Here is a 23,499-nt window from a genome sequence, read left to right on the forward strand (position 1 = left end):
AAGAGGGCTCTCAGGTTCAAATAGTTCCGGCGCGAGGGAAGCAAATTAAGCAGATGTTTTGGGCTGCTTTTTGCGGTTTACCGCGTCGGTCTGGCCTAATTCCACTATTCGGAGATCCTGAGTCTCGACGCGGTGGTGTTTCTTCGCGTACGATCGAAGAGCTCTATCGGCGTGTCTTGCCTACGTTACTTAATAGCCTTGATCATAATGCTATTTTTCAGCAAGATAACGCGCCAGTACATACTGCATATATCGTACAGGGCGCTCTTAATGAGATTGAATGCGAGATTATGGAATGGCCTCCTTATTCGCCTGATTTGAATCCGATTGAGAATCTATGGGCGTTACTAAAAGCCGAAATTTTGAAGCGTCATCCTGAGCTTATGCACCTACCGAATAGCGAATCTACGCTAGATCTATTACTAGAAGCTGCGCAGGAAGCTTGGGAAAGCCTAGATATTAACATCTTCAAGCATCTATCAGAGACTATGCCTCATAGGGTGGCTGATGTTATTAAATATGAAGGGTGGCATACTAGCTATTGAAATGGTTTGAATTTCGAAGGTTTCTGCATGGCAGTATTAAAAAGTGGGTCCTAGGCCGAAGTACTCGAGGTCAAATACTTATGTTACACCACTGTAGGTAGCGTGTATAGCAGTTTCGCGTAAATTACATTATTTCGGGTTTCATGCTCGTATTTTAGAATAAAGATGCTTTTCAGTAAGCGGTCTAGAAAGCGGAGTGATCACGGCATTGCCATATTAGGACTAGCGTGCTTCCGATTACTGTTCGAGAATTAAGTCGAAAGAGTGTTGGGGGTATAACTGATTTCGAAAACTACTGTACTATGGTGGTTGGGGTTGCTTGTGGTGGCGGATGACTTGTGGATTACGTTAACTAAAACCAACTGGTATGTTAAAGTTTCAGGACCCACTTCTACCTCTACCGACGGGGCATTTTCAGGGGCGCTGACCATTGACCACCACATTTCAAGATATCACGTTGATTCGAGCTGCAGTATTCATGTCTTATCAACTCCTAGGTGCCTTCTTGGATTCATTTGCCCAGAAAAAATTTGTTTCAATCAAAATTCAGATTGAATTGAGTTTGGGCCCAATCATGTGATCCTACACACCTACGTGGGGGCCAAAAATCGTGTTCTCCTACCTGGCTTAGCCAGCTACTTACCACTTGCCGAATTTTGAAGACGAGGTGCAGTCTTAGCCTTTTCATGAACTGGTCTCCTCTATGATATCAATGGACGAGGAGCATATGAACGAACCAATGGACGCACCCATGAACGATGCTGCCGAGCCAACGATCTCATGTCCGTTGTGCAGATGCGCCACGAATTATATTCAGTCATATCACTTTCTTCTTGAAGAGCAGCATGAGAATGGAGTTGGAACTGGAAAGTTGATTCGTCGCCACTACACCTCCATCCTGCGTTTTACTGAAGAGCAGCGCTCGCAAGAAGTGACGGCGCATGACTACTGCTGGAAAATAGCCCGACGTGTCTTCAAGAAAGATCATTTTGATCAAACTTGGATTGATCGATTTAAGGACCACTTGTTTTTCCTTCGCGACTTCCTGGAGGTGCCTCTATTCTGAAACGAGCCATATACTCTCGACCCCGATATCTTTGCGATTTTGAAACTAGCAAACCCCAACAAAAGACTTCGAGCCCGGGGCCATATATATTTGCCCCCGGAACTCATCCAAATGGTTTATCGCTTTCTCACAAACGACGAGGACGTCATCAATCTCAGTACAGTTTTGCACGTCAAGCCATGTTTGGAGCAGTGGAAAGAGCTAGGTTATAAATACATGCTTGTGGATAACTTGGATCCTCGGGCAAATGTTATAACGCTTATCCAAAATGTCCAACGAATGCCGCAGGATAGGTACCCGAAGACTGTCAGTTATAGAGTCATTTGGGACAATATGGACTTGGTGCGGAAAGTGATAGAGAACTGCATATGCTGGCAAGAGCTGCCGAAAAATACTCCCGTTATACGTCATGTCAGCCATGGAGACCGTTACGATAGCCACCGATATGCTATGAAGGTCCCAGAAGACTCCTACACTGCATTTATTTTCGACAAAAGTCGAGACGTACAGCGTCTTCGTGGCATTACAGTAGTATTCGAAATCAGATTTACCTCTACACTCTTAGACTTTCATTCCCAAACCCTAGCTTGAAACACGCTAGTCTAATCTAAGCAATTCCCTAGTAATCCCTGTCAGACTGTATTGAATTACCTGGTAACGATGAATGAGTCATTGTTATAATACCGTAATTTGACTAGATATTTTATGCAACAGACCAAAAAGGGGAAATCCTACAGTGACGACCGTCATCGTCTTTTACCTATGGAAACATTCAGGGACTCAATCAGACCCTATCACTCAATACGATAAAGCTGGTACTTCGCTTATCACCTTGTTGTTATGCCTAAGGCACGAACTCTCGTTTCGGTTAGATTGTCTCCGCAAGTAGCGGCGTTCAAATAAGTTTAATTGGCTCATGCCGATGAACTCCACTGAAGTCGACTGTTACCTAACGTGTTATTGCCGTTTGTTCGGAACGCGGTCTGGTCATCAAGCGATTTTCGACTCGACGTTCTCGATATACCAAATTAATGCCGCAGCAATCTCAGGTTGGTTCTTTTCTCTTAGTATTCTGCTCTATGCGCATCTCACTGAAGTTGCTACAGCCTTCGTTGGTTCCATATGTTTGTGGAGACTCCTGGAACGGATTCCTGACCGAGGCTGAGCTGCCTTCTCACCCAATCCTCAGCGTATGCAAACTGAGTCTCCGAGCGGGCACCAACGTCCACCAAGGGGATCAGGCTGCTGACCGTATGTGGGCTGCGTCCGTGGATTATATTCGGTCCATCCCAGATTGCACGGCCTTTTACTGGGCTTTCGTCAAAGATGAGCCAGAGACGCTCATTGCCCTTCTCCAATGGGAGAATGTCTCCGCATGGAGGAGTTTTCAATCCTCAATCGGATTCCGATTGATGACTGCTATTCTGATTCCCGGGTGCTTGAACCGAGCTTTACCCATTAAACTGCCGGATCGCGTTACGCCAGGTGACATTGTTGAGATGGTCCCTTTTCAGGTCGCGGCCACCGAACCCACGACGGACTTCACTTCAAGCTGGGCCCAATTTACGGCCAACGCTCAAGAAGCAAACGATCCTCGGTGGATAGTCTCTGGTGGATGGCTAGAACGCGACGGACCCTATCGTTCCGATTCGCAAGAACAGAAGGCACTAGCAGACCAGCAGCCGAGCGTGTTTTTAGCACTCCTATTCTACAAGGATAGTCCGCTGTCTGCTAGTGCCCTCCCTTCATCGCTTTATGAAGGCGCCTCACTTCTATCGCGGTTTGTTATAGGCCCAAGCATATTAACAACCCCCTTACGCTGCGAGAGGGTAGCACAACCAATGCCTGATTTAGCCGCACCCTCGCAGCCTATCTCCTGCAATTCTATGTCGAGACTACTCAAAATTCATCCCCCTCGTTTCTATCGGAGAGACAATGGGTTTTGGAGAAGCCAGGACAGGACTGTCCTCCACTCATCGCGAGATCAATGGGCCGGCAAGCGTCTTTTCCCCGGTCCACAAGGCATCTATTCCGCTATGGGTAACCTCAATCAGTATTTGATTCCCTATAACTCGCATGTGAAACGTCCGACGGTTCACGACGTGTTCCTTTTTCGCCCAATGAAAAAAGAAAAATCCCCTATCCTGGAAGCTTTGGAGCTAGAGAAGTTTTGTGGCGCCTGGACGACGCGTCCAGATTATTCACAATGGTGTAGACATTTTCTGAAAACTGATGATCAGTGGGCGATTTTTATCTGTAAGCCTTCTTCACCTAATATATTAATTCCTACTATAATAATATTAAGGGAGATGGCTAACACTAACGAACAATAGCATTCGCCAACTCCGAAATTCGAGCCCGCCAGCTACCTCAGATATTGAACAATTTGCAGAGTATCGGGGTCATCGATTGCTATTCTATGGCTACTTCAGAGGAGTGGAGTTACGGTCTATGGAGCGTTGGTGGGTTTCAGTTCATAGAGCTAGTGTCGTTCTATGTCCGACCTCGCGACGCAGACAAACTTCTATTTGAGTCTGCATGTGCTGATATCATAGAGTATGAAACATTCTCAATCTGACCTAGGTCCCGATCGCATATAATGTATAGCCTATTGCTGACTCTAAAATAGCTCTATGACTCCCCAAGGCGTTTTAGGTTCCCCCCCGAATGCTTCTTTCTCGTATGGTGGTGGATGGGACATTAGCCCGATGAAGAAAACTGGTACTGATGTCATACGATTCAACACTGTTATCGCTTGGTCTAGCGCAGAAGGAATGGAAGAATGGTATTCGGACTTTGCCAATGGTGCAATGCAGAGTTATGAGCGGTTGGGTCATATTATCGATCGACTTCAACTCGTTACAGTTGATGTGGAGTCTGTCTTGTTTCACACGGCTTTGTAACGTCGATAGAAGTTTCTCCTCAGAAGTCATCAAACAGACCACTGCCAAATTTGAGCCTAGGACCTGGGTATTTCCTGAAATATGTATCGAGATTGGACGGCTACGGCTATGCGTAGGTAGTATCTAATACAACTAGTCGCGATGGCTCTGGGATAAACTCAAGGCGGCCATGCCAAGTGTTGACGGTCTGTACGCCCAAACCTAGCCCTCTTGTCACATCTAGATTCATCCACATAAACTAGATAATACGACTGAAAATCCGACGAATTATGGAGATAAAGCCCTCGCAAATCGGTGTTACGGTTGGTTTCCGACCTATGCGATTTGGGGTGCGTGGACGCTGCCGAACTGGCGCAAGTTTCTGCGAATATTTATGATCGTGACTTTGCTGCCTTCAGCCTCTTCGGCCATTTGAGTAATGGTTAGTGACTAGCTATTTATCATGTCTCGAATGAGATGTAGCTTTGAGGGGAGAAGTCTCGGGGCCAAATTGCAAGTCTAGCGTAGGATATCGCTCCAGAGTCATTTACAGTGGAAGAGGCCTGATGCTTAGAGGGGTAGAGTGGTATCGTATGTATAGCAGTTTCTTGTAATTTACAAAGATGAACGTCCCACCCGCGTCATGTAAAATACAGTTTCTGTTCTAGGAACAAGGGAACGACGGACATACCATATCTGGATTAGCGTGCTTCAAATTAGGGTTCGGGAATTAAAGTCGAAGAGTGTGGAGGTAAATCTGATTTCGAATTTTACTGTATGATCAATGGTTTCTTAATTGGTCATGAGGATGGGGCATGGAAATCTGTTCACGTAAAGTCCTTGAAGGGCTTGAAAGTAGCAACTGTTAAAGACTGTTTAGTTGGTATCCAGATCAAAGAGAGGAATAGCTGGCAAGCCATATGGCATGGAGATTGTCCACTATCCAGTTTGCATACCCAGATCGAGTGGAAGTTTTTGGACGATGAGCTTGTGATATCACATAATATCGGCTTTCCTACCCTATCGCGTGCTGTGTTGCATTTACTGACACTTTAACAGGGCGGAGAAATCGTGGAAATCGGGGTTTACTCGGCTCAAAACTTAGCTTGATTCGTCTATTAAATAGAGAAAATCTGTTTTAAGCTAACAGTTAAATACAAAATGACATAATATAGGGATAGCCAGCAAGACGCCATAACTTATGATTTCTATCTTCTAGGCTGTGAATCCGATTTTGTGGGAAAAAACTGATAGGAAAAGTAGGGGCTATTTAGCTATTTGAGTCTATTCTTGATGTTTAGGTACTCGGAAGCGTTATAGTTAAGCTAGTTCTGACTTTTTTCTAAGGCACCGATACCTCTAAACGATATAACGACCTATATTCGCCTAGTCAGTACTAGTAAGGGCTTAGTGAGCTGATATAGCATATACGGTACTGATCAAGCTGTCGGGGCCTGGTTTGTCGCTGTTACTCTCCCACCACATTCCCCGCCGAGGCCCTTTGTTATAATATACTCTGCCTTATTCTGAGCTACTTAGGGCGTGTCGAAGCTGATCATCGTGCGCTAGGTAGGATCATAGCTATAGCTAGAGATTGTTTGCTCTATATAGTTAACGTTGGAACCTTTCAGAGGCAGAGCTTTATAATCCTATACGCTGTTTTCCCAGCTACCGCTTCCTACCCTATTATAACTCTTACCTGGACCGTCAGTGTCCAAAAAGGACCTACCGTATAGTGGCATCCCTAGCACAATTTTCTTGGCATCTATACCGCTAGTTATGTAGTAGTAAATTGCCTTGTCTGTATTAAAAGGGGTACTGGGGCAATTATTAATGGATAGATAGATATTAGTATCGTGTCCGGCGACGTTATCCTAGCTTCCAGAATAATCCTAGGCCATTAGGTTCCAGAAATCAGTATACTAGTCTAATTCAGTGATATAGAGCTTCTGGTAGTGGCTTAGACCTGGAGTCTAGGTTAATATTAGGAACCGCAATATACAGTTAGACTGACCAGCTAGGCATATAACTGTTATCAAGAAATAATAATCGTTAGCATAGGTGGCACTGTAATTATCAAGAGCCTAGGGCGAGTGAGCCACAAGGGAGCATTCTGAGATTAGACAAGGCCTACTAAGCGCAACTCTTTGAGTATAGCCACTATATCCTGAGCCTAACTATTATAAGTGGGATACTATAATTATTTTAGTAAAAACTTCACTGATTCCCCAACCTTCGGTGAGCCTACTTCCTAATTAATATCGAGACTATCGAATCCTAGGTTCTTAACAAGATCCACGGTGGAAGAAACAAAAGCTGCTCTGCCAGTAGCGGTACTGAGTGAGGCCCCGAAATTCTTAGAATAAGACCAGCCGCCGATAGAAAGCAGTACCTTTAGATTGCGATTTCTCTGCTTAAGTAAGAATAGCTATTTTATATATCCATAAGCGTTGTTTCCATTCTTATCCTAAGAATCGCTAGGGTAGTGCTTTTTAAGATTAGCCCAGGAGTCTAACAAGTATATTTCTCCTGTCTCCGTATACACGTTAGCAAATACATATAAAACATATATGAGCTGCTCGGCTGGAAAATCTTAGGGGTTAAACTTTCGGCCGTAGATAGCCCGTTATTTAGATTTCCGTTAGCTATCTGAGGTAGATTGGCCACATCGATAGGATATAAACTAACCTAATTAACAAAATATACTACCGAGCGATACCCGGTCGTATAACCCCGAGCGGCGGGGAAAATAGCACCATTTTCTGAAGATATACTGGTTAAGCTAGAAGCAGAGGCCACACTTCTTAGCCAGAGAAGTATTAGGAATAGAGAGAATTTCTGCCGTATAGTAGTCGACGATCGGACCTTGAATGTCCGTGAAGAAAAAGCAGAAGGAGGGTAAAGGGCTACTTTATATATAGATCTCCAAAAATAAATATATACCTTTATTACACGGTCCTATTTCATTCGTCTAAGTGCTATATTTCTATATGACCAGTCAGTATCTGCGGGTATCCTTCAGCATTTGAGCCGCCATTCAATCTTGCTTTATTTGAGGTCTACCGAAGTGCGGGAATAATATTCTAGGTCAGCAGGGCTCTCCATTCGTTTAAACGTTTGAGCTCACATTTGCTCCCCTTTTCTTTCTATGCCTTGCCATATTTGGTCCACTGCTAGTTAGAGGCAGCAATCTAAGCCAGGACTAGGGATATCCTAAAGGGGACCGATTTTTGCGTAAAGCCTCAGCTTTGTGAGACATCTTTAGAGCGTTCAACAGTTGTATGGGCTATGAAGAGTCGAAGAAAGAGGTTCCTTTCAACTGTGGTATTGCTGACACATAGCCGAAATTTAAACAGCCCCCGATAAAGCTCACGGGTTTTGAAGTGAATTTGTTTTTTAGGTCTCCTTTGTCCTCTCAATTGAGCCTAGATTTATATACTTTGTACTGAGACCGTATTGGCTCAAATTCCTTCGAGGATCCCTATTTCTAAACTAATGCGCTTCATTAGCACGGCTGGCACTCCATCAATAGTCATTTGCAATTGCTTGGTATATTGAATCTTCTTCTTCTCTCTAGGCCCTGCGAGGGATTTTGGCAAAGCTTGAGAAATTTTTGCTTATATATTCTTTGCTAGAGTTTGCAGTCTGCCTAACACCTGCCAAATATCTTTGTGAAAAATGGAAAGCATACATAAGCGGATCGAAGAGTCCTACAGCGAGACGGAGTCCTCTGCTTATGACCCAGATGGCAATGATTCGTCCGATTATACAAATTCAGATACAGTATCAGAGGAAATCCCTTCGGAAACAAGCGAGGACCGTGCTTTCGTTATTTCTAATACAGATCAATTATCTTATATATCCAGTGATTCACCTGGAAGCTACGGGCCAGAGACGTTGGTTCTCGAGAACCCGAATGAGATAAACACAGTAAGCTGCTTGGCTTATTATTTTGCAACAGTCTTAACAAACAACTAGATCGCAGGGATTGGAGTTAAAATCCTAATCAAGACTATTGCTTAAAGGACGGTCAGCTGCGAAGGTCGGCAGACGATCCAAAATCTTGTCTTATGGTATTCTTAGGAGGCAACCGAGCTTTCAAAATAGATTTTAAACTTATGGTCAGGGTTTTTGGAATTTGGGGATCTTATTTCTTTACTATAACTGAAATTCAAATAGAAATAAGTCCAATTCTCCCTCGTACCAAAGCCGTAAAAATATTCTCAGCGCCTACCACTCTCCACAGAGCTAGCCAACGTTTCAGAAGTAAATAAACCGCTCTCAAGATGTGAAGGCTCTATGGCAGCTTTTGGAACTCCGGCTGTATCGTTACATCAAAGGGTTGACTAAAATTATGCTTGACTAGTGGCCGACTATCCGATATTTAGTTTATATAAAATTGCCTATTTACCACGTCAAATCCCTTTTGACGCAATCACGGCTGAAAATGAACACTAACAATTATAGCATGATAATTACAGAATCCATCTGCCGTGAGACTCGGTGTGGTAATTCTTGAATCGACCTGAAAGATAAGGGAACTATGGAGATAATATATCTAGTTCCACTTCATGACTTTGCTATATAACTTCTCATTTGTAGCGAGCGATGCTAGAGTACATTCATTGTCTATTAATGCTTGCCCTTGTGCGTAGGACTGGTCTTATCTGCAAGCACGCTATTAGCCGCTTTTATCCCTAATGTTACCGACCAAGACGAAGAAGAATTCGTGTATCATTAACAGAAGCAACTAAACTGGAGAAGAAGAAGAAGAGAGAAAGAGGGAAACGAGCATCTACGAAACAAACCCACTTCTATCCCGAATCGGGTTAGACCCATGGCTCCTTCCAGATCACGTTCCCCCTCAGGCCTCTCTCAGGCCACAAGACATTCATGCGTCACAGTCTATATAATTGAATAGACTCTTTCTGAAGATGAAATCGGATTCCCGAGAAGTAAGACACAAACTCCGAATGTCCTTCTTGTCGATAGATTCGCCAATCCAGAGAAGGAGTTCCAGTGGAAGTCCCAAAAGCAGCATCTTGAATGTGCGTGTGGAACGCGTAGGCAAAGTCTACCTATGCGGATAATAAAAACGGGGCTCAGAGTAGTAATTCAAAGAGGAAGTCTGTCATCTCCGATAGTTGACTAAGGAGCTTGGGAGACGCACTTCTTTGAGACGGTGGCTTCTATTTATTTGTTGTTCCTGAGGGCATATCGCCACTGCGATAGATAACGGTATGATTGATACGGAGTTACTGAAAGTGGCTATCAAGTCACCAGCTTCAAGGACCGTGATACTTGCTCCTGGGACCCCGCGACCGCTTCCTAGGAGCCCCAAGGAGCCCTGAGAATCCTTGTGAGGATCCCACGTATGCGTAGTTGAATAATAAAAGCTATTATCCATTCTAGGTACAAGACGTAGCTCGAGGAAGCAAAGAACAGTAGTTTCCTCGCGATCGGAGGATCCCAGATGCGCCATGTGGGCCCCGCATATATTTGTCCTCCACTTCTCGTGTATGCTTCATGTATCTCCCTGACATCGATCTAGCAGGCTCCCAGGAAAATCTCAGAAAGAGAAACGGTGGTCTATAGATGCATAAGCTTATTGGTGGTAGAGGTGGCTCTGCCGTCTAATCCCGTAGTGATTAAACAGAGTAGTGATTAAACAGAGTAGTGGTGGGGTAAACGGTAGAAAGCGGTTAGCAGAAAAACTTAGTTAACAAAGAAACGGTCGGACCTTTAGCAACGAATGGTGATTGACGGTAAACAGCAAACGTTCAACAACGAACGTCAATAAAGAATGGTTAGTTGGAATCCACAGTAGCTCACGCGCCGCCTGGTTTTTATCACCTTAAATTTGAGTCGTTGGCTATACCCTCCGTTGGTCTCCCTCATACCCACTGTTGAGTATCACGGTGGCTGAACCTTACGGCAGGGATTGGGAACAGATATATATGAGGCATCCCGCCCCTGTAAAAGGTAACTGCTCAAGTTAATAAGTAAGAATCAACCCAAAACAATCATTTTATCTTAACACGAATATCGGTCCTGCGAATGCGAATATTCGTAGAGGTATGCAAATTACGAATGCGAATGCGAATACCTTAAGATCCTAATGATTTGTATTCGTGCCGACCCCTAGTCCACGATAAAAGCCATCTTATTAATTAGTCTCGTATCTGACTTAGAACTTATTACTATACCTATCTTATAGCATATGGTCCGCCGATCTGTTTCAGCAAACCGTCTTACATGGAACTAATGCCGGGGAGAGCGGGGGAATAGCAAATAGAACTTTACATTCGGTTAAACGGTTAGCAATCGATTTTTAGGATTTGTAGACTATCTGTGAAGGCAAGAGATAGCATCTTCTGCAGCTACTTCAGTGCTAAAAAATCGCTATACCGGGATGACGGGGGGGTTCCGCATGCGTGGAATGCACCTACGTGGCACCACCCTGCTGTAAACAATCGTCGGGTAAATTCCCCGTGATCAATAAATGAACGACCGCCGCATCTAGCGCGTAAGGTCTTACGGTTTGCGGATACTCATATAGGACGAATGCAATTATAGCGTCTAGCGGGAAGCGGTTCTGGGTTCTTTTTTTTAGTTAGTCGGGTTGCAGAGGAGAAAAGGGCAGAGAAAAATTTATCTGACATGAATTTCCCTACTTTCGTGCTATATCGCAAGAGGAAGCTTAGGCCAAAGAAGGAAACACACCACCACTAATACCTACTAATTCTCTTTTCACTGTGAAATAACTTATGAAGTTTAGTCTTCTCAGCTAATCTAAAGCTCCTCGAATTACATAAATTACTGATAGCTTTACTTTTAGCAATTTGCTTCGCTATACCGCGTCGATATTCCCGCATAATTTCCCGTTAAAATAATAAGAACAGATAAACTCTTACGATACGCAATTCTACGTTATATATATCACTGTCATTTTGCAAACTAAGCAAATAAGTCGTGGGCCCAGTTCGGTTTGATCCGGATAGAAACTTTGAAGATACGGCGGTGTTCCTGACTGGGCCGTTCTAGAAGCCAGAGTTATTCTAAGTCCCGGAGTGTTTTTCCAGAAACGTAGCGAGATCATCGCGGAAAAGATAATTAACTGTACGCTAAATATAGCTTCTTTGGTAAGAAGTGATCTCTGGAAAGGCCTTCTATATATTACTAGACTCCGGCGACCTAATACCGTCTAAAGTCTTAGCTAACTGTGTTAATAGCGGATTTACTAGCTCCGAAAGGGGCTACGTTCGGAGACTCTGTATACCTAACTCTTTCTTAAATTCGTTACTTTCCTCGGAATAAGAGGTTACCGATTCTGCACGGGCAACGGAGAAGGGCTAAAGTGAACGAGCTAGGGTGGTCGGAGCTAAAGGACTATATATCTCCGAGAAAGCAAAAATATACTTTCGCTTAAGACTATTAATATCTTTATCGTTATATTTGTTAATAACCTCACTTAAAACCACTGATATACTCTCACTTAGATCTATTATAGGGGATATAATAGAAGCCTTGCGCCAAGCTAATATAACTTAATATTATATACGCTTAGGACAGAAATTGAACGAGAAAATACTAATAGAGAAAGTCAAAAGGGGAACACTATATTTATATTGTGACCCCTGAATAGAAAAGGTTATAGAGTGAGGACGTTCAATGAAGATAGTCTAGCGTTATGATTAAACGAAGTAATATGATTAAGTGGTGTGGTTGAACGGTGTGGTGAAAGGTGGTTTACTAAATAGAGTGGTGGTGGTTAATAAGAGGCGATTAGCGGAAACGGCCTGTAAACAGTAGAAGGCCTAAGTAGAGAACGGTCAACAGAGAAATAGTCAGCAACGAATAGTTATTAATGAATGGTGGCAGACTAATAGTGACCGGCGACAAACGGTGAACGACAAACGGTGAACGACACGATCAAGGAGTGAAGAGCAGCAGATGCCCCAACAACGGTGAGAATTTATCGTTCGCTGATTTTTGAAGTTTTACCTTGGGTGAGTGGCACTCTGCCCCGTCATTTTCGGCTTATTATTCGTTTATCTGACACGTGATTGTTGAACAGAGTAGGCAATACGTCCCCTTGCAGAGACAACGTCCTGACAGTCTCCTTTCATTTCACCCTCGCGCCGAGGATTCGCCCGTTCACATTAAACCTGTTTGTTGAATATGAAGAAGAGCTTTGATGAAGTCCGAAGTATTTGACAATTGACGTATCGCAAAACACCGTCCGCCAGTCTACGGCGGGAAAAACAATGGAAAATTATTTTATTAAATTAAAAAGTTTCAAAAGATAAATTTAAACCTTCTAAACGTTTTTGAACGTTTATTTGCTTTTCCACGTAAATGGACGTGGTTTTGCAAGGACATGGACACATAGAAGCTACAAGGGGTTAGACCATTCTTTGTCTAGCCTCAAGCTTGTAATTCTATCTCAACGAGCTTTTGTTAAGAACTCTCCGTTGGCAGTTCACCGCGTGTCATTTTTTTTTTGTGTTCTATGACATATGTTAGTTTCCTTTAACATTTTTACGGATATGTAGGTCTAGACTAAAATAAAAAGGCCGCTCTGTTTGATCGCCAGATACTTATAGGCTAGGCGTTACGATACATAACAATTCCCAAACATTTCATTACTTATGCGGTATATAATTAAGGATAATACACTGTGGCAGTGCAAGTTATATTATATTGTAAGGACTGCGTATAGGTAAGTACTAAGTCAAATAACTTTCTAGCCTACAGGCTAAGCGTGGCTTTCTAGAGCGTCCCGAAACTAATATTAGTATTAATTCCGAAGTCTCTATCGTATTTTACTTACGGAGTTATTATCACCAGTCCGTAAGTTTATCTGTAAATCTACTTAAAGAAGTCGAATATCGGGACAATAAATAAAGCGAACGCGACGTATTTTGAGGCTACTCACTATATTGCACACGGAGGTTTTAAATATTAGGGTAAAAATAACTAACCAAACGGACTGGCGAGTAGTATATCTCCGCAGAACAAATCCTTATATATATCTACGGTTGTGAACCTCTGTCCCGATACATCCGACAAAAAAGCCTATAAATCGCTAACGAATAAGCTATCTTTACTCTATAATTATTTCTTTATTAGTTAGCTAAGAGCTTCGTCGGTAACAAAAAACACTAAGGCTAATAATATAGCTATATTCTATTCGGAGTAAGTAAAGGTAGCACTAATATAGTTTTATTTAGAGGAAGTAGAAGTGCTCTGCGTAAAAGAAATCTAGCGCATAGCCGGCTCCTTATATCCGCGATTAGTTAAATAAATCTATAAGCCAGCCTTAATACGCTGCGCTTCGGTGAAATAACGTATTAAGTGAACTTTCTCTGCGTGGCTTTTGAAGGCTCAATATCCACGAAAAGTAAGTCCGCAAAATTTATTAGGATATAAGATAAATTTGTCTCTCTTAAAGTGACGGAGGTGCTTCTCAAAATGTTCTTTGGCTTTCTGTGCTAATATAAAATAGTATTAGTAGTTCGGCTTAAATATATAGAAGAGATAATACCGATTTATTAGAGAGATTAGACGGTCTTATGGCTCTAGAGAGGGAGAAAGGCCTTATTCTAATTAAGAGGGGTTATTTAGCGAGGACTCCTGGTATTCGCTAGTGATTATAATCTATGCTAATTTTTTTAGAACTAAGTTTCCGGATAGCACCCCTTCGACACGACTAAGATCAATAAGTGTATCGATTAAAATAACTCTTCGCGATATATTATCTTCTTCAGAATACTTATGGCATAAGGCTTATATTAGCTCTGCCACTCGGCGACGCTCTTAGAGGCAGTGGATAACTCGTTCCGGCTCGTGAATTTTATATTTTATATCTAATAGCGATAGATTAAGTTGCTTATTAATTTCTATAATATTAATAGTAGCAAAAAATTCATTACGAGCACCCGCGAATATTGCTTCTTTTAACTTCTTTTTAGCTACTCTTAACGTAGTATCTACCTTTACTTTAAGCTCTCCTATTTTTATGCTAGCTACTTTCTTTATAGATCTATATAGCTCCCTGGCTTCTATAGCGAGAGTATCACGTATTTGCTATAGATATATTATCTTAGGGTAATTTAAAAGGGAAGCCCTCTTACTCTTAGGCAGATTATTATAATTAGATAGGGCTCGAGGGTCAATAAAGCGACTTTGGTGGCTAAGAATATTTATTAATATATTCTCTGAAGGTAATCCGAGAAATACGGCCTGAACATATATTTAAACTCGCTAATTCATATATTTCTGAAATATACTAGCATAAACGTGACCTATTACCTACTAGAGTAAGGGAAGGGATATAGTTTCTGAATAAGTTTCTGCGTTAGCTCTAAGATCTCACCGTATTCAAGGATAATTACTTACTATCGACTGCCTCACCAATACCACGCCGGAGATTATAAGGTTTTATAGCTCGAATTATCCCTATAGCTAAGCTTAATCGCTAGAGAAAATATAAATAGGTGTGGTACTTTAGAGGTTTGATATAGTTAGTAGTCATTCCAGAAGAGGTAGAGACTAGCTAGCGACAGATAGGCACGTTAAGTTTGTCTTTTTTGAAATCTAATTTTAAGGATCGATATAGCAGGGATATATAAGTCTTAAAAATATCCTCGACCGAACGAATATTTAGTAAAAAGGCGTTATCGAGAATTACTATTATAAGTATAAGAGCTATAACGTCGAAGGCAGGCTACTTTACTTCGGATATTAAGTATATTTTCCTTTAAGGTATAGTCAGTTTAAAGGAGCAAAACTAATATTTAATATTTTAGGGGATATAATACTTTTTCGGTCTGCTTTAATAGCCCTTAGTATACTTTAAGTCAATTTCTATAATAAGGTAATTACGAATACCTCTAGGGTTTAGTAATAGAATTAAGCTTATCTAGCCGTAACAAAGAGTTTTGAGATCCTTATACCTAAGGTCCTAATTATCTTTATATTTATTCTCTTTATCGTCCGAATTGCTAAAAAAGTGCTAAATATTAGTGCGTTTATTCTTTTCGATATACACTAGCGCTCCTAGACGACTAGCGGTATAAGCCGATACCAGAAGTAGGAAGGCCAGCTAGATTATTTATCGACCGTTAGGGTAGGGTATTATATCTTTTATCTAATAATAGTGAAGTAAGATATAAATTGTTAACGTTTATAATAGGTTTCTCTCTAACAGATATATCGAGATTATAACGTGTGACCAGATTCTCTTTTATATACTGCCGCTACTTTATTAGGAAGTGACAATAATAGGAAGGTATTAAGTACTTATATTATTAATATCCTAGCAGCACTTTGCATAAAGACTATATCTAATAACTTTGCGATAGAGCTAGCACTATTGCCTCCAGAGCTCGTGTAGGCTGCTAAACTTCTTAATATTAAAGTTATTAAGTATCTACTCTAGAAAAATCATAATATCCTCCTTCCGTGCCGCAACGAGGAACCGGAGAGGGTCTTCCCCTAAATATTCGCAGTGTCTGAATCTATTAGCCTCGTCCTAAATTTAGACTTTAAATAGGGTATTACCTTCTCTATCGTCTTTTGATATAATAAATATTATTCTTGGTTAAGACAGCATATCGTCTTTGAACGATACCTTTCTTAAGTTGTTAACGACGTCGCCGATAATATTCTGGGTTGGGCACTTGCTGCTTCTTGATCGCGGATAAGTCAAGAATGGTCATGGCTTTAATATAAACAGCGTCAATCAAAAGAAGAAGAAGAAGAAGAAGAAGAATTAGAGGAACGAGGTGGAGAATGAGGAGAACAAAGATAGGATTGAGGCCGCGGATAAGAAGAGTATAGAAAGAGAGCGGTAATGACTGAGACCTAGGGAAAGCTGGTTATAAAGAAGAAATGAAAGCACTTAGATGAAGTGCATAGAGCAGGATCTACCATTTGACGGGGGAAGACTCTTTAAATATTAGGAAAGAAGGCTGGAGGTGGCTCGGTACCTAGCAAAAAAGCCTTTCTATTTTTCTAATAAGCGGTTACACCCGGATGTCAGAGAGGACAGACAATAACGGTATGTCTGATTGTCTGTCCTGAGCACCCTGAGTGAAGGTGAGCTGATCCCTGAGCAATCATGAGTGCTCAGGGGAGCGCTCCCTGAGCACTCAGCGAGCACTCAGTGAGCACACTGGAAAAGTGGGCCGAAGAAAATCACGTGATGTTCCAATGACTAATATTCTGGTAAATAGGACGCTTAAATCGGCGTCAAAAGTAGCCTTTCTCGGCGCCCAATTTACCGTCACTTAGCGTTGGGGTGTAAGAAATATAATCAAACAGCTACGGGAAGACAGTGTGAGCAGGAAGGCATTGGAATGTTGAAGACATAAGCGTGAAATAAATCGGTCGAAGTATTCAGCATAAATTCGCAGGTTGCTGGTGTATTGAAGCTTGTTAACAATGAGGCTGTCCAATCGGGGTCTCTGAACTCAAGGTAGGTGCATTGTAAAGATTGAGGAGTGCCATGAGTCCAACTCACTATTTCTTTAAAGGAGCAAAGTATTGGCACGGAGAAGTTCATGTTTGAAGAGACAAGTTTCAGACAAAGAGAATACCTTTCTTTTAAGATACAACTGAGACTAGTAGAGTATGTTGAGAAAAAAACCCCTCGAGAAGAAAATTGCGAGTCTATAGAGTGGACCGCATCGCGGGCATGCCTGCTTGATTTAAATCAAAGATTCCCAGCCCATGCTTGCCTGGTGGCAATCAGACCGGGAATACAACCGCCTCATCAGCAGATGCCGCTTCATGGGCGATATAATGAGGGGTCTGGGTCTAGAGTGTCCGCGTATATGCCTTCGCAAGAGCTTGGAATAGGGAATATCAACCTATGTTCACGATAACTTCATCTACATGCGGAAAGTAGATACGGAGAATAGAGCTCCAAATCATTGTTGGCGTAGATCCAGACACTATGCTTATCTATGATGCTCTTCTTTATCTTCCTCAGACTTGATACCTTCGTTGGAATGCACAGGTTTAGTCCGACCTCCTTTTGGACGTAACACTGGGCAAGTCCACAGCGCAGGCCTCGATTATATGACGGACCTTGCGGAGTGTGTAGCATAGGCCAGAATTTCCTAGCTCGGTAGGCCAGTAATTTCTCTCAGCATCTGTCAATAGGCGGCTAAGAAACATGATTAGTCAGTCTAAGTAGCTGGAGGGGGCTTCCAATAAGGCAAAAAAGGGTAGGGGAAAACAAGACCTAGCGAGACTCGGAAGTCCATTTAAAACACCACCCAGCTGCACAGCAGTGCACGACTTAGCACTAAGCCAATAGGCAGCCCTGCGGAGTCGAAGCTTAGCGAAGTCGACTAAAATTACTCGAAGAAAGCCTTCGGAAAAAGGACTGGTCAAACCAGGTTCGCTACCAAGATTGTAGCGGGCGCTCTAAAGCGAGAGGGAGAGGTGGAATTTATTCATTCTCTCTATCTCGAGCTACGCTAAGGAAGAGCTAGCCCGTTCAGCTAACCAGCTCCCTGACTGAGTTTACAGCCTACAGAAATAGGTATGTTTTTCTTTCTCGAGCCTCACAGCTAGAAATCTCCAAAGCCAAGTTACAATCCGCTCGTTAAGACTAATCCATCGCGAAAGATAACACAATTCACACTTAGATCGAAGCCATGGATCAAGAAATACCAGTCGGCAAACCTCAGTAAGAGAATCATCGCGCTTGCCTCTTCGCTACTCTCTGCACCGGTAACTTGGCGGCAAACGACGCATAAAAAGGAGACCAGAGCCTATTCTCTTTTAGATTCTCTTACGGCTAGCAGGCAACTGAAAGATCCAGCTAATAGAAAGTCAAATTAAAAGCTATCTTCCTAAGGATACCATGGACTACTTATTCGTCTCGATGACTCGATTACTCATCGGTGACGCTGGGCCGTTGATTTTCCGCGCCGGCGGACCCAACATGACGAGAATGCTTCTCCTCACGGGCCTGCGAACGGTGGCTGGGATTAATCGCCAGCAAAGAAAGACCGGTTACAGATAGAAATTTTTCCACATTGGTGCTCCCGTCCTTCGCGAGAGCGGGGCAGCCACCTTCCTCGAGGTGCTTCATGGTCTTCGCGATCAGTTCGGCGCGCCCAGTCGCGTGCAGGATGTTGCCGATGGCTGCGTGCACGGCGAGCAGAAACTTGCTAGGGCGGGATACCGGGAGTCGTGACTTGCTACTATCGCGTACTCGGGCATGTAGGGCAAGAGGAAGCTGTTTCGAAAGTGGGAAAAGGTTTTCACGCGGTAGCGATCAGAAACATTAGTTTCTTCCAGAATGAATGAGAAGCGACCGAACTCTTGATGCAGGGTTCCAACCAGCATCATCACATTATCAATGCGGTTAATGTCTTCATCGCTGCGGTGAAAGAGGTCACGGATAGTTGGGAAATAGCGGTACAGGCACTGCCAGATCTGTGCATGCCGTAGTCGTTCATCGTGCCGAAAATTCCCCAGGCCAAATGGGATGATGTGAGCGGCTTCGAGGTAAGCAGTATGTAGGCCGGGCGGCCGACTATTATAGTCAAAGTCCCAGAATTTTGTTAGTTGACATTGGTGGTTATCACGTTGCAGGCAAGCTCGCCGCAACGCGGCCTGCTGCCGGGTCGTCGATTCGAAGTTCTGGGACAGTAGGTTCTCAATAGAGTCTTCCACCCCAGGACAGGGGCAGGGGGTGATTGCGGGCGTTTTCCCACCTGTGGTCACCATCGGCCTAAGCAAAGCTGTATCCAGGTGCTTTGCTAGTTGTCGTAGCTGGTCGTCGTCATTGCAGTCCTCTGCATCGACGGCCAATTGGACCTGGCCTTGGATGGGAAGGAATCGGAAGACAGAGCGCAGGAAATGGACGGTGTCGTCATCGTCATTGTCATTCAATGCTTGATACTTATCCAGCCGAGCAAAAATCTTCTGCCGGGCATCGGTGTGAGTGTCAAATTTCGCGTCCGGTACAGGAGGACTCAGACTGCCGCTCGACTCAGAGGAGTCCATGATCAAGACCTGGAGAGAGTCAAGTCAGCTCGGTCGGTCGACGTGCGGGTGCGGCTCTCCGAGTATGGTACCTTTCGAACGACAGAAATTAACGTAGATCTGCAGGGATAAAAAAGCTTGGTCTCGTGGGGCTAAACAAGTCCACGGGATTGATGCGGAGATGGATCGTGCCGGGTCGATGGTGTCAGGTGGAAGATGCATGATGTTGTACTGGAAATCACAATCTCTTGGATTCTTCTAGACTAAGGGAAAGTCCCGGTAGCTAATTTGGGTGCGAGATGACGGCCCTGAGTTCCTGTCCCAGTCAGGTGTAGGAGTTGACGGGGGCCCAGGACTAGTCATAAAGTCCTGGTTCCCCATCCAGCTGGGTGCCCCCGAAGAAAGTGAAGGTTCTAGGCCGAATCGACAGCCTTAGTCATGGGACGCCTCCCGGATTACCCCAACATAGACGGTCGCCAGTGTGCTGATGGAGGGGTTGCAAGGTAAGACTTCTCACGTTTCAATCTCAAGTCCACCGCTGTATCCAATCTTGAACTTGAAAGAAAAAGAAATCACAATGTCATCAACCAAAAGGCACCAAAACCGTCTCAAAGAATGGTTTCCACACACATCCAAACCATTCATCGCAAACGCGCCGATGCTCGGATTCGCCAACCACCAACTAGCAACAGCAGTGACAAAGGCCGGAGGTCTCGGTAAGCCATCGAATTCCTTCCTGAGTCTAGAGCATCCGAATCTTGTATTGACAAACTTCAGGCTTCATCGGGGGTGGATTTGACTTCAGCCCCTCATCAACCCAACTTGTCAAGCTAGACAGCGAGTTAACAAAAGCTCGGACAGAGCTTAAAATAGCTGATTCGGGTACTTTACCAATCGGTGTAGGCTTTATAACATTCAAGCCGTCAGGTTTCGAAGAGAATGTTGTTCCTCTTCTAGATAAGCACCGTGTATCTGCTGTGTGGCTTTCCTTCCCAAACGAGGATGCGGATCATACGTCTATCATTGCTGCTATCCGTGATGCAAGGGTCAAATCAGAGTGGCCGGTCAAGGTCTTTGTACAGGTTGGGACTGTGCAGGGTGCTGCGACTGCCGCGGAGCAAGGTGCGGATGTTATTGTTGTGCAAGGGACTGATGCGGGAGGACATCAATGGGCCAGGGGTGCTAGTCTTATATCGCTGCTTCCTGATGTGAGTGAGAGCTTGGGAGACGTGTATGATGTTGCGCTCTTGGCAGCCGGTGGGATAGTCGGGGGCAAGGGTGTGTTGCTGCGTTGGGTCTGGGTGGGTTATTCGGGCGTGATGTTCAAATTTCAGTGTGCTAATCTTACATAGGCGCAGATGGGATTGTTATGGGGACGAGGGTGGGTTTTTGGAGACCGACTGGGTCGAAATATTGCTAATATCGTACAGTTCGTTGCAACTGAGGAATGTCCAGCTCCAGCCCTTATCAAAGATTCGATTGTGAAAGCCCAGGATGGTGCTTCCTCGACAGTTAAATCTGTCCGACACGATGTTTTCCAATCTACCGACGTCTTTCCAAGGCAGTATGACGGTAGGGCCCTGGTTGGCATCAGTTGGACTGAGGCTCAGAGCGGAGTCAGTGATGAGGAAGTCATTCGGCGGTACGATGAAGCAATTAAGCAGGGGGAGGACCATCGACGTACCGTCTGGGCGTGAGTCTTTTCTTTTGTCATTTCTTCGAATGCTTGTTAACTGTGTCTTAGTGGTGCAAGTGTCGGGTCGATTTCTTCGGTGCTGTCTGTGAGCGAGCTGATGGAACAGGTTCAACAGGAGGTCAAGTTGACTGCTGCGAGCATCATGGGTCGTATATGATAGGTGTGCCTTGAGTAGTTTCGTCAGGTGGCACTTCGCGTGTCAATGGATCGAGCGGTGGAGATGTCCAATATCTTCAATTTCCGAGAGCTGAGACCGATGGTATTTTTCTCAGAATTTCCATGGGGGGCACACATCGCGACATTACACATATTCACAGCCACAGATCACCTTGAGACGAACAAATCATTGGACATATTTAGTCACACAGGGATCCAGGGCTTTTAAAATCAAGACCAAGAATTGTACGTACCCATAACACGAAGACCAACGACTGAACAGTCAGGTCGAGGCCAAGGACAATGGGGAAGCCCGATTAGGAAATCCCCCTCTCTTTACCCCATTTTCACCTCACATTCCTAAATTCAGAACTCTTCAACTCATTCCCGCGCCCTTCGCTTTCTAACTACTGCGCAACCCCGTTTGCCATCGGGGATATCACAATTTACCGAAGTTTCTGGTCCTCAGCTAACAAGCTGAGGTTCTGTTGTTCCATTCCGAGCTCCCGGCCGCGTCTCATCCCGCGACATCGGATAGCCCGTCCGCGCCTGCAACAGACAGGGTTTGCAACTTCGTTCCTTCGACCCTACAGTCTTTCCATTGTGGTCTCCGATTACTCCGACCTACCGTACACGACTGCCTTCGAGAGACAAGCCGAGCCGATGAACGAGAGTACGCCCTCGCCCAGCCCGGCACCCGTGCCGAAAGCCTCATCCCACCCAAAACTGTCTCCGTCGCCTCGCGCCGGTACAAAGCGCAAGCGCACCACAGGCGCCAAATACTATGCCGTGAAAAATGGCTTCAAGCCGGGTCTTTACTACTCGTGGAATGACTGTTTGGCTCAGATAACAGGATTCAAGGGAGCTATCTGTGAGTCCCCTCGCGGACTTGGAGTGGATTTTCGGCGCAATCTTTGGGCCCAAAGCTAATGTGTGCGCATCGCATAGTTCAATCATTCCCTTCATACGAAGAAGCGAACGCGTTCCTGAATGGCCTTAAGATGCCGCCGAGCGGTGATTCCGCAACCGAGAACACGAGATTCTACGGGATACAACGAGGTCGGGTCCCCGGTGTGTACACAGACTGGTCGAAGGCGCAGGAGCAAATCCGAGGGTTTCAAAAACCGCGGTACCGGAAGTTCTCGACTCGAGAAGAGGCGGAGGATTTCGTCAAGTCTGGAGACCAGCCGCCCGCGGTCGGATTCGGCGAGGTCAAGACAACCATCGTAACCCCTGGTATGATGAGTGAGAACGCAAAGGATGCAGACGGTGTCGAGTTTGTCGCAGGCGACGGTCCCCTACCAAATGGAGCGGAGGACGGCTTCGACCCCAATGTGCTCTTGGATCCGACCACTGGCAAATTGGTGTACAAGACAACACAGCAAAAGGCAGCTACAAAAACACAGACTGCAGGTATTCCGGGGATGTTGCGGATATACACGGATGGGAGTTCTTTGCGAAATGGTACCAAATTAGCATCTGCTGGAGTGGGTGTGTTCTTCGGACCCGGAGACACAAGGTTGGTTTCTGAACACTCTTGAAAGAAGAGGGTTGCCTTCTCTGACTGACATCGGTTATCCCAGCAGGAATGTCTCGGAGCCATTAAAGGGCGCTCGTCAAACAAATCAGCGCGCCGAACTGACTGCAATTCTACGAGCCATTGATATTGCGCCCCGACATCGTGACGTGACAATCGTGACTGATAGCCAATACTCCATCAACTGCGTCACAGTGTGGTTCACCAACTGGAAGCGCAACAACTGGATGACCAAGGACAAGAAGCCGGTTGAGAATCGCGACCTGGTTGAACCGATCCTCGCGAGGATCGAAGAGCGCAACGAACTCAAGGTGAAGACCTTGTTTGAGTGGGTCAAGGGACATAATAAAGATCCTGGCAACGAGGCTGCGGACCAACTGGCGGTTAACGGGGCGCAGCAAGGCGTGCAGGAAAAGGCGACGGCGCTGGAAAATAGGCTCCCAGAAGTAGTCAAAGATGAATTCTAGCATAGGTAATACTATTTCACCAACCTGTGCGATAATAGACAAGTTATCGCAATACAGTGGGACTACGATGTACCATGTCAGCCCTATAATAGGCAAAAAGTACCTGCCAAGCCCGCGACGACTCACCGCAAATTGCCAAGA

At 44.5% G+C, this 23,499-nt stretch overlaps 6 protein-coding genes across 6 annotated transcripts; 3 read left to right on the forward strand and 3 right to left on the reverse strand.

Moving 5' to 3' along the window:
• Nucleotides 1–2,642: 2,642 nt before the first annotated feature.
• N7477_009306 (uncharacterized protein) lies at nucleotides 2,643–4,514 on the forward strand (the record flags this gene model as incomplete). The annotated part of the gene is made up of 4 exons (XM_056970967.1): nucleotides 2,643–2,660; nucleotides 2,718–3,867; nucleotides 3,945–4,167; nucleotides 4,241–4,514. The coding sequence occupies 4 exons, from the start codon at nucleotides 2,643–2,645 to the stop codon at nucleotides 4,512–4,514; spliced, it is 1,665 nt and encodes a 554-aa protein (XP_056817946.1).
• Nucleotides 4,515–6,058: 1,544 nt separating this feature from the next.
• On the reverse strand, nucleotides 6,059–7,253 carry N7477_009307 (glycoside hydrolase superfamily; the record flags this gene model as incomplete). The annotated part of the gene is made up of 4 exons (XM_056970968.1): nucleotides 6,059–6,142; nucleotides 6,176–6,367; nucleotides 6,784–6,921; nucleotides 7,200–7,253. Coding segments are annotated over 4 exons (468 nt in total), but the record flags the coding sequence as incomplete, so codon positions are not given.
• Nucleotides 7,254–14,312: 7,059 nt separating this feature from the next.
• On the reverse strand, nucleotides 14,313–15,183 carry N7477_009308 (uncharacterized protein; the record flags this gene model as incomplete). Its single annotated transcript, XM_056970969.1, has 4 exons — nucleotides 14,313–14,582; nucleotides 14,630–14,688; nucleotides 14,895–14,973; nucleotides 15,070–15,183. Coding segments are annotated over 4 exons (522 nt in total), but the record flags the coding sequence as incomplete, so codon positions are not given.
• Nucleotides 15,184–18,402: 3,219 nt separating this feature from the next.
• N7477_009309 (HNH endonuclease signature motif containing protein) lies at nucleotides 18,403–19,523 on the reverse strand (the record flags this gene model as incomplete). Its single annotated transcript, XM_056970970.1, has 2 exons — nucleotides 18,403–18,682; nucleotides 18,727–19,523. 2 exons carry the CDS (start codon nucleotides 19,521–19,523, stop codon nucleotides 18,403–18,405), a joined length of 1,077 nt encoding a protein of 358 aa, XP_056817949.1.
• Nucleotides 19,524–20,079: 556 nt separating this feature from the next.
• On the forward strand, nucleotides 20,080–21,369 carry N7477_009310 (nitronate monooxygenase; the record flags this gene model as incomplete). The annotated part of the gene is made up of 4 exons (XM_056970971.1): nucleotides 20,080–20,218; nucleotides 20,280–20,803; nucleotides 20,855–21,187; nucleotides 21,247–21,369. 4 exons carry the CDS (start codon nucleotides 20,080–20,082, stop codon nucleotides 21,367–21,369), a joined length of 1,119 nt encoding a protein of 372 aa, XP_056817950.1.
• A 648-nt stretch (nucleotides 21,370–22,017) lies between these two features.
• N7477_009311 (RNA-DNA hybrid ribonuclease) lies at nucleotides 22,018–23,358 on the forward strand (the record flags this gene model as incomplete). Its single annotated transcript, XM_056970972.1, has 3 exons — nucleotides 22,018–22,225; nucleotides 22,303–22,873; nucleotides 22,938–23,358. 3 exons carry the CDS (start codon nucleotides 22,018–22,020, stop codon nucleotides 23,356–23,358), a joined length of 1,200 nt encoding a protein of 399 aa, XP_056817951.1.
• Nucleotides 23,359–23,499: the final 141 nt, after the last annotated feature.

The sequence above is a fragment of the Penicillium maclennaniae genome (genome assembly GCF_028827695.1).
Source record: "Penicillium maclennaniae strain IBT 15551 chromosome Unknown utg000008l:1.0-3552695.0:1.0-3555053.0, whole genome shotgun sequence".
NCBI lineage: Eukaryota > Fungi > Ascomycota > Eurotiomycetes > Eurotiales > Aspergillaceae > Penicillium > Penicillium maclennaniae.